Consider the following 10,684-nt stretch of genomic DNA (forward strand, 5'->3'; position numbering starts at 1 on the left):
CCCAAGAGGCATGTGGACACAAGGGTAGGTGTACCCTGGACCTTAGACAACAGGTACCATGTTCATGGGTGACTGGGGCTGGGGAAGTGGACAGTGTACACATGCTTGAAGCATCCTGTAGATGTAGATGAAAAGCACACCAGGTGTCAAAAAGGGGGCAGAGCTCTGAAAATCGCTGCCTTATGAGGATGAGCTTTCAGTCTGGCATCAGGGCCTTCTCTCTGCTTCTTGACCAGATTCCAGCCCCCACCACCGAAATCTGAGAGACCTCTGGCTACAGGACAGCACCAGTCATCATCCCTCAGGTCCACTGATTCCAACTATGTCTGGGTTGTATGGTAGAAGTGTATATAGCTTTTTACAAAATTGTTTTCAAAATATCTGCACCAGATTACATATCTACTGAGGGGAAGCACTGCCTCCCCACACTTGGACACCAGGTGTAAAGCCTGGCCTTCTCTGAGCAATCCGGTGCTCCCCAGGGTGGGAGCAGTCAGCCAGGGTGGACAGACCATGACTGCTGCTTAGAAAGCACCCTGGCTCCCCAACTTCCTCCTAGTCCACCCCATGGCAGTGCTTTCTGCCCAAGGGCCCCTTGGCTGAAGATTCCTAAGAAGACCCCTTCCTCTTCCTTCTGGAAGTCCGATGACCAAGTGGAAGGGAAAGGAGAGCACTGAGGGGCAGAAGGAGCCCAAAGGGCAGCACAGCCAGAGGCACAGGAGGATGAGTCTTTTATTTGGGTTGGTTTGCTGCACTTGGCTTGGGGAGTGGCAGACGATGGACAGGGAAGCTGAGGAAAGGAGCTGTTTAGATCAACAGTGGACTTGAGAGAGAAGCTGCAGCAAGAGGCCGGGGGCCTGGGCAGAGGAAATGTGTAGGGCCCTGACAGTCACCCAGGGACCTGCTGCTGTAACATGAGGATGAATGGCAGAAGGAGCCAGGTCTGTGTGCACATGAGCGTGTTCCAGGGCCCGGGGCAGCCGGAAGCTCTCAGAGGCTGGGATGGAAAGTCTGTGGGAGGAGGGTCGGGCGGAGGGTCTGGCAGAGAACTCCGCTTCCTGACTTTACTGATCCAGTCCATGAAGTAGGCAACCCTGGTGAAGATGCTGGGGTAGATAGGATGCCTGCAGTCCAGGCCCCAGCTGGCCAGTCCTACCAGGACCCAGGCATTGGGGCCATAGCAGACAAGAGGACCCCCAGAATCACCCTGAGGAAAGAGAGAGAGGAGTTAGTATGGGGGCTGAGTGGGGGCAGAAATACCAGGTGACAATGTTGGACACCCTGGGCTGCCACTATCTGAATCAGGGCCCTAGTGAAGGCCAATCCGTTCAAGCCCCCAATGAGGGACACCAGAATGAAGCAGCAGGAAGCTCCTGAGATGATCCTCCCAGTGGAGATCATGTTTCCAAATCCAGCAGTACATAGCCCCTCCCTCTCGCCCCCATGCCTGAGCTCCTGGTGGCCCAGGGCAGCACACATTGTGAGGCCGGGATGGACAGCTCTATGGACAGAATGGCCTAGAGCAGGCCGGGTCAGCTGACACCTCTGTGCAGACCCTGGCTCTGTAAACCCTGAGCAGCAGGGAGCACCCATACTGCCTTTTTCTTCACTGAGTATCCAACTTGCTAGAATTTTGTAGGAACAGAATCACACAAGTTGTACTCCTATTTTTATCTGGTGTTTTCACTAAAGATTGTTTTCTTCTATTTCTATTTCTTTTTTTCAGTCCTGAGGATGAAAAACAAGAGCCTCATATGTGGCTATTACAATCATTTAGCCCCGGGATAGTTATTTAGTAGTACACCTGGGTAGCTGTGTGCACCATAGTTTATTCCTGTTTATTGCTGAGTAGTGCACTAGTGTAGGGATATTGTTTAGTTTATTTGTTCATTAGCCTGCTACTGATCTTTTAACTTTTTCTTAGTTTTGAACTATTACCCAAGAAACCTGCTGTGAATTGTCTTGTAGTCATATAGATGTCTTTCTTGGACATCTACATGTCTTGCTTTCACTTCTCCTGGGTAAATACCTAACATTACTATGTCTGAGTTGTATGGTAGAAGTGTATATAGCCTTTTACAAAATTGTTTTCAAAATATTTGCACCAGATTACAACGCTACCATTCGGGTATGTTGAGGGTTCCAGGTGCTTCACATCCTCATCAACAATTGATGTGGCCAGTCATTTGAATTCAGCCATTTAATTAATGTGTAGAGGCATCTCACTGGTGTTTGAGTTTGTATTTCTCCTGTGCCTGACAATATTGAGAGGTTTTTTCATTTGCTTGTTTGAGATCTAAATGAACTCTCTGGTAAAGGGTTTATTTCAATCTTTTCAAATATTTCCATTTTGAAATAATGTGGGATTAGGCTAGATTTGCAGGATACTATAGAGGATCTACATATCCTGCATCTAGCTTCCTCTAGTGTTAACATCTGACATAACCATGGTACAAATACTTAAACCAAGGAAGTAGAGATAGTACAATATTATTAAATAAATATTCAGATTTCACTATGAACAAATATCCTTATTCTTTTTTTAAATTTTTTTTCTTAGTTGTAGTTGGACACAATATGTTTATTTTCTTTATTTTTATGTGGTGCTGAGGATTGAACCCAGCTCCTCACACACGCTAGGTGAGCACTCTACCACTGAGCCTCAGCCCCCAAATATCCCTATTCTATTCCAAGATCCAATCCAGGATCCCATATTATCTTTAAATACCAAGTTTCATTAACCTTCTTCAGTCTCATTCATTCCTTCTTTTCTATAACACTGGCATTTTTGTATACTACCAACCAGATATTAATATTATTTTTTATTACCAGGGACTGAATCCATGGGCTTTTCACGACTGTTCCACATCCACACTTTCTTTTATTTTTAATATGAAAACAGTCTCCCTAAGTTGCAAAATGTCTCACTAAATTGCTGAGGCTTGGCATGAATTTGCAGTCAACCTCCTGAACCACTGGGCTTACAGGTGTATTCCAACACACCAGGTGACCAGATGCCCCCCAATTGTGGCTTACCCTTTATTTTTTGATGATTAGACAGCGGATATGAACTTACAGTAAAAACCCTGGGTACAAATATAATGTTAAAATACAGAAGAAAGCCAACTGTAAATCCTGTCTGCAGAAAATTCAGAATCAATTCCAAAGACTAAAAGGAAATCTGCTGGTTAGGGACAAGAAGGGAATGGAGAGTTGTGGGGAGGGCTGGTAACAGGTTGCATCAACGTCAGAAAAGTCATCATGCTGTACACTTACAAATAACTCATCCTGTGTATACGCTACGCATCAAAGTTTAAAACAGGCAACTAAAATGGATACTGTTTGAGGGTCCTCACAGCAGACAGCTTTGTGCTGGGATGGGCTGAGGAAGGTGCTGGTCTGAAGGAAGACTGATGAGGAATAGAGCCCACGGAAAATATGTAGAAGGAAGGAAGCAAGAAGTTTGGGGTCTCCACCAAGACAGTTGAGGCCAACACAGGCCCCCCAGGGGAAACTGAGGCCAGCAGAACAGGCAAGAGAGCAGCAGAGCCCGACCTTACTTACTTGGCAGATGGCCTTTCCTGTTGAGAAGTCCCACACACACAGCATCTCCTCCTGCACAGAGTAGTTCCTGCCTTCTCCAGGTGTTTGCCCATAGAAGGTATTGCAGATCGTGCTATTCATAAGACTCACCTTAGCTTCCTGGAGAGAGTAGGGCGGTAACAATGGCTCTGTGAGAATGAGAAGGAGGTGAGTGACATGCACTGTGCCTTAGCAAAGAAACCCAGACGACTCAGAACCCCCACTCTGCCTGACGCTCACCACTACTCTCAAGCATGGGTTTCAAACCTTGGTTCAGTCTTCCATGCTAAGCCCCCCACCTTTTTCTCAAAGCTGTCCACATACTTAGCCTATTCCTCCAACAACAGAACAACCTTTCCTATTCTACAAAGTGGCAAATCCCACTAATTATGTGACTCCACTCCCTGGAATTCAGCAACCATTCACTCACCCACCTATCCTCTCATGAACCATTCAGTCTACTCTCTACCCATCCATTACTAACCTTTTTGCCATCTCTTTATCCACTGACCTGCCCACCCACACGTCCACGCATTCACCCATTCCTCCATCCATCTACCCATCTTCCCACACTCATTTTTCCATCTACTCTCATCAATCTCTCCATTCTTTCTTCCTTCTCCCCATCCACTAACACATACGACCACCCATCCACCAACTTCACCCATCCATCCATCCATCTAATCATCTTCCCATCCAATTCCACATTCATCCTCCCATCTGTCAATCCATCCATCCATCCTCTCACCCAATCACTTATCTATTCACTTGTCCTTGTGCTAGGCATATTTTACACACTGAGGTATAGGTTGACATTTTGAGTTGGAAGAGACAGAGCAAGTAAGGTAAATGAACAAATTGTTAAGTGCTATGGACCAAAGAGAACAGGGAGATGACAGTAAGGATTGCCTATTTCAAAATAGCTCACATGATCGAGTAAAGCTGGGAGTAGCTGAGCTGAGCTGTAAATGTCAAGAAGAAAGAAGTAATGCAAAGAGCAGAGGGGAAGGAAAGCTAGGCAGGGAAAATAGCAAAGCAAATGGTCTAGGGATGGAGGTGGCCTTGCTCAAGGAGGGGCAACGTGGACAGTGCTGCTAGTTATCAGATATGTGAGGGATGCAGGAGGAGCTGAGCAGAGAGGGGGCAGAGCACTGGTACTATGTACAGCCTTAGAGCCAAGGTGGGGAGTTTACATTCCATTCTATGTGCCCATAATAGGGCACCATGTGGGGACTTGAGTAGAAGTACACAGGATGGAAAATGGGAGAGAAATTTGGAGTCAACAGGCAGGAAACAGTGATTTACTGTGCCAGGGTGGAAAAGAGCAGTGGCGCTCCTACCAGGTGCCTTGGGACACTGTCTGGAACATTAAAACAAGACTTGGATCTTGCCTTCAAGGAAGAACCAGAATGTGTTTCTACACATATGTATGCTGGGGGCTGGCCATCCCATGACTAGGGAGTGTTCCCAACACTGGGTGGGCAGGTATTAGGCTTGTGGGCAGAGCACTCACTGAAGACATGTTCTGTCCAAAACACCTATAACACCTCTGTTGAGAGACACGGAACCAAATGCTGACCCCATGGATGATTACAAATTTGTACTGTTCTTTCTTTCATTGAAAATACACCAGAAGCATTTCCCCAAACCATCAACAATCCTTTCTTTATTGAATCATCCAGGCATAAGCCTTTGTCTATAATTCTCTTCTTTCAATCTGACAAGGCAACACAAAACCCCAAAGCTTTCTTCATTATGCAGTTCACATGACAAGAATATGAAGTGGACAAGATAAGAGCTAGGTGAGCTCATAGACATTAACCATTCCTAAATTGGGATCACTCTGACTTCATCATGCAGGCTCTGGGGTCAGATGCCACATGTGACTTACCACTTTTCCCAAGCACCTTTCCAAGGATTCTCAAAGGCCTGTGTGTTTAAAGTTTGGCCCCAACCCATGACACTATTGGGAGGTGCTGGAATCTTTAAGGAATGGGGTGTACAGGAGGAGGGTAGGTCACTGGAGGTGTGCCCTTAGAGGGGATGTCAGGAACCCGGCCCCTCCTCTGGCTCTCTGCTTCCTGGGCAGCACTGCTCCATAACTTGCTCAGGATGTAACGTCATCCCCATGTAACATCATAAACCATGAATCAAAATAAGCCTTTCCTCTTTTTCAGTAATTATCTCAGGCAAGTTTGTTTTGCTTTGTTTTTACAGTAATGGAAAGCCAACTAACAACCTGGAATGGAACAGCCCCCAGGAACAGCTTTTGAGTTCATTCAAGTCATCCCAAACCTTGGCTGATTAAACACTCGAATCAAAAGCCACAAAGACTCAAAGAACCCAGATTCTTGATTCCAGTTGTTAAGGATCCCCAGATATTCAGGGACTGGGCCACATGGAACTCTGAAGCATAGAATCATACACTTTCAGAACTAAAAGGGATGTAGCACTTGCCCGGTCCTCATCTGAGAGATCATGGAAATGAGGCACCGGGGGGTCAAGTCCAGGGGCTTCAGAAACCAGCCTGGGCCTCTTGCCTGGCTGAGCCACCCCTCTCCTGTTGCCCCGATGCTTCCTCCTGTCCTTCATTTCCCTTCCTGCCTCTCCCAGGCCCCCTCACTCTTCTCGGAGAGCCTTCCCCAGCCAGTTATCCAACAGGACGTTTGACTGGGCAGCTGCATGTCTGCACGTGGGAGACAGACAGGAACCACATAGGGTGTGAAGTTCACAGGCAGGTGCAGCTGCAACATGGCAATGTCACTCCCGAAGACATAGAGCTTCTCAAAGTCTGGATGGGTGATAATCTGGTTCACGAGCATCTTCTGGGTGTGCTGGGTGTGCTGGTACAGCTGGGTATTCCCCAGGAGGACCTCATAGTCCTGTGGTGCCTGGGATTTGCTGGAGGAGGAAGGGCCCATTATCAGCATCGTCTCTGATTCTGGGGCCCCACTCTTCCTGCCTCCTCATCCCACTGCCCACACTGCTCTGGACCCCTCCTCCCTGCCCTGATTCCAGGCAGCTTTGTCTCCTCCCTTCTAACACTCAGGAGCCTTCTCGCTCCAGGTTGATGAACACTCAACTCACAACCTCAGGACGTAGGGCTTCCCACCACCTCCTAGAACTGGAGGAGCTGAGAATCCTGGTGCTGGGAGGGTACTAATGGGTGCCTCAGATCAAACCCTCTTACTTTCCTAGGAGGAGCTCTGGACCATTACCAGTGTTATGGTTCGGACCTTAAATGACTCCCAAAAGTTCATGTGCAAAAGGCTTGGGTGCTGGTCTGTGGCAATAATGGGAAATGGCAGAAACTGTAAGCAGCAGAGCCTAGTGGAAATCAGTTAGGTCATCAGGTTGGGGGTGCTCTTGACACGTTGGGACCATGTACCCCTATTTGCTTCCTTGCTGCCATGAGGTGAAAGGGACTCCTCCACCATGTGCTCCTGTCACAGTGTACTGTTCTCCCACAGGCCTGAAACCATGTGGCCAAGTTTCCATGTAACAGAGGTACTAACTAAACCATGACCCAAAGTAAAATTTCCTGCTTTTAACTCAATTCTCAGATATTTTGTCACAGTGACAAAAAGCTAACTCATATACCAGGTCTCTTCCAATGTCACCTTCTGATCCATCCCCTGGCCTCACCACCTCCAACCCATCCCTCAGGGTTGCTTTTCTCCACTTGGAGGTAAATCTCACAAAGAATTTCTTAAATGCACAAATGAGTGCACAGAATTGAAGTTCTCCTGTTTCTGAAGGGGAATGAGTAACTTCATGGCTTTGTTCACACAGTTCTCAGACCTGTAGGGTCCCCATCCATATCACAAGCCCAATTCCTCCTTTAAGGAAGTCCCTTGACCCTGCCCCCCACAATGTAGCATCTCTCTGGACACCTTCCCTCACATCTGCCCTCCTTGCCCACTCTGAGCTTCTTCCTGCATCATGCTGACTGAAGCTTGTTCCTTGTCTTCCTGAAAAGATGGAGACACATTGGCATGGGATCTCGCCACCCCCCCCCCATGTCATGGAGGGTTTCAGGGGACTGTGCACAGATTCAAGAGAAGCTAGCTGAGGATTCAAGGACAGTAAGTGTACAAATTGTAACTCCCCTGCCTGGGCTATGAGTCCCTCGTTCCTCTGGGTCCCTCCACATGTGTTCTTAAGTTAGCCACAGACACAGGCCCAGGAGGGCCAGGAGAGTTAGACTCCTGACTGTCCATGTCATTCTCCAAGGCTGGGGAACCCTACTCTCCCCACCAACGCAGCCTGACACATGGGACAGGGGTAACTATGGCTCCTCCCAGGAATGTAGTTTAACAAAAGTAATGAAAGAAATCATTTCATTGTTGATCATATCTGGTCTCTGACTAGATTCTTACTCTCAGGAGTGTAGGGTAAGGTGCCAATGTTCTCAGGACACGTCCATGTCAGGGGGGACAGACATAGGGAAGAGGGGTCTCTCAGCTGGGGCTGAGGATGACGGATGATAAGGACCCAGGAAATGAAGAAAGCACTGGGTGGCCAGTGGGAAGGACAGTCCAGGTGGAGCAGACAGTGGATCAAAGAAGGAGCAGTGTGCATTTGGTGGCAGCACACGGACCCTCAGCAATACCCAGAGGAGGGCCATCCCCTTGGATCCCCTTTTCTCTTCTCACCCTTCCTCCCCTGCCAAACCCTCTGTGAGGGCCCCAGGAAGCATAACTCACTTGAGAAAGCAGTGGGCTGTGGAAAGTAGCCAGTGGGCGTCAATGAGGACAGCTCCGCAGAGATGCTGGCCCAGGTAGAGCAGGCTGGCCTGCCATGGCCACTGGCCACTCACCGAATCATGGCCACCATACACCTTCCCTATCACCTTGGGCTTCCCACACACTGTGGAGACAATCCCCCCACATCTGTTAGAGATACATGTGGTGTCCCATACCACCCCAAGGAGGTCCCTCCTTCACTTCACACATGGGAAGGCCAAGGCCAAGGTCAAGGGACAAGTGACCCAGCCCAAATGATTGAGGGCTGTCTGGGCTTCTGACTTCAGTCATCACAGCCCAGGCCTAGATGGCCTAGCACAGATGAGCAAGAGCTGTGGGAAAATTGGTCTGGGGGTCTGAACAGGAAGGGGCCAGGTGAAAGGCTGGTCACAGGACAGCCAGGGGACTGGGAAGGATACCCTGGGGCCTCACTCCTTCTACCAACACAACTCTATGCCTACTTTGCAGATGAGAGGAGTGAAGTTCTTTGGGGTCACTAATCTGACTTTTTCAAGGTCATAGTTTCTAGGCAGCTGTTTTCACTCCACACCCTCCACCCCAGTGTCATAAGGAGAAAAGTCACAAGCAGGTCTCTGTAGTACTGTGTGACCTGGGGCAACTGACCCCCACCCCCTCATGGCATGCTCCATTGCTAAAGGGGTGGGGCAGATGGAGACAACTTTGTTTAGAAGACTTCTATCTGGGGGAGGATCCATGGTCCTCACATTTGAGAAGGGTTGTCTTGGTCCCTGGCTGTGCTCCCAGATTTCTGGAAAGGGACCTGAGGCTCCTGAGCCTGACTGCCTCTGCCTCTGCGCCCCGTACAACCCTGGGCCAGACCTGGGCCACGTCCTATTCCACAGCCTCCTACCTGAGCTCTGGCAGGGATTCCCACCCATAAAATCCCCGCCAGATTGGGGAACCTGACCTACCTTGGGTGATGTCATCTTTGCGGTCGTCTGCTTCAGGGTAGAGGCAAAGAGAACCGACGGGTGGCGTCTCACTGCCTGCCCGGGCCTGCTCCCGCCCCCCACCAGCCTTTCCCACCAGCCCCGACTTCAAACGGACCTTGGGCCCCGCCCACATAGCCCCAGAGCCCACTGGCTAGAGGCTCCAGGTCCTCCTGTTCCCCTGTGAGCTCATCTGCGTTTCCTGTCGGCTGCCAGGGGCCCGGGGTGCAGGCAGCCTGGAGAGACAACAGCCACAACAAAGGCCGCAGAGCCATGAGCCTGGCCGCTTCGGGTCTGCGCCGGCCCTGGTGCCCATCCGGGAGTGCTGGACTCCGGGGATGACCCCACCCTGACCTGGACCCACCCATGCGCAGATGGTTCCTGACCTGCGTGAGACAGGCCTCCACACTCCAGCTACCGCACCCCCACCCCCACCCTCCAGCAACCTGACTCTGCCCTCACCTGCCACCGCGGGCACTGGAGGCCCTGGCCCTCCTCCCAAGACAGACCCCCCTCGCACACACTGGCCCCGTACCCTGACCTCTCCCACACCAACCTTGACCCAATCAAGGACCCAAATCAACGAGGAAAGGAAAAGGAGGCTGCCCATAGAAAAAGAGAAAGGATATTCAATAGTGATTCATCCCGGGGGTGTTGCCCAGAGGCGGGGCCATCGTGCATTCCAAGGCAGCTCTCTAGGTCTACGTTACATTACCCTGTAACACACTGAGTTTGGAATAGTCAATCTACATGTATTTTCGCATGTCTTTTGCTTCATTTCTGGATTATAAACATCAGACTACAAGGAACTTATTAATCACTTTCAAAAAAAAAGGATCAAATGGAGTAGAATTGGTTCTGAGCACTTATAATGGAACAGGAGGTCACTGTTAATCACATCTCAGATGCATACATGGACGATTCTTTTATTCACCTGCTGTCCAAAGTGGGCCAAACCGCCAGTTTCCTGAAACGTTGCTAAACTCTGCTGATTTTCTGTACAAACTATTCCTTCCAACCAACTCTTCAGAGACTGAGTCTGCACCTATGTTTGTTCCTACAAAATAGCTTGATTTTTCATGTACCAGTATAGAACAAAAAGCAAAACGAATGCTGGTGAGGATGAGTGGGAATGAGAGACATTGTACACCACTTAAAAGTATGGAGGTACCACAAAAAGCTAAACATAAATTGATTATACCATCCAGCTATCTCATTCCTGACATATACCCAAAGGAATCAAAGCAAGCACAGTAAAGAGATACCTGCATACACAGGAATGAGATACCTTCATCTATGTACTGTTCTCAATAGCCAAGCTATGAAGTCAATCTAGATGCCCATCGAGAGAAGAATGCGCAAACAAAATGTGCTACATAAACCAGTCCTCATGGCGCATCCCAATGG

At 49.0% G+C, this 10,684-nt stretch overlaps 1 protein-coding gene across 1 annotated transcript; it reads right to left on the bottom strand.

Moving 5' to 3' along the window:
- Nucleotides 1-889: 889 nt before the first annotated feature.
- On the bottom strand, nucleotides 890-9,413 carry LOC308632099 (putative serine protease 47; the record flags this gene model as incomplete). Its single annotated transcript, XM_081263772.1, has 5 exons — nucleotides 890-1,207; nucleotides 3,565-3,731; nucleotides 6,206-6,483; nucleotides 8,289-8,451; nucleotides 9,260-9,413. The coding sequence occupies 5 exons, from the start codon at nucleotides 9,411-9,413 to the stop codon at nucleotides 890-892; spliced, it is 1,080 nt and encodes a 359-aa protein (XP_081119898.1).
- Nucleotides 9,414-10,684: the final 1,271 nt, after the last annotated feature.

The sequence above is a fragment of the Spermophilus citellus genome, assembly GCF_964194105.1.
Source record: "Spermophilus citellus genome assembly, chromosome: 12".
Taxonomy (NCBI): Eukaryota; Metazoa; Chordata; class Mammalia; order Rodentia; family Sciuridae; genus Spermophilus; species Spermophilus citellus.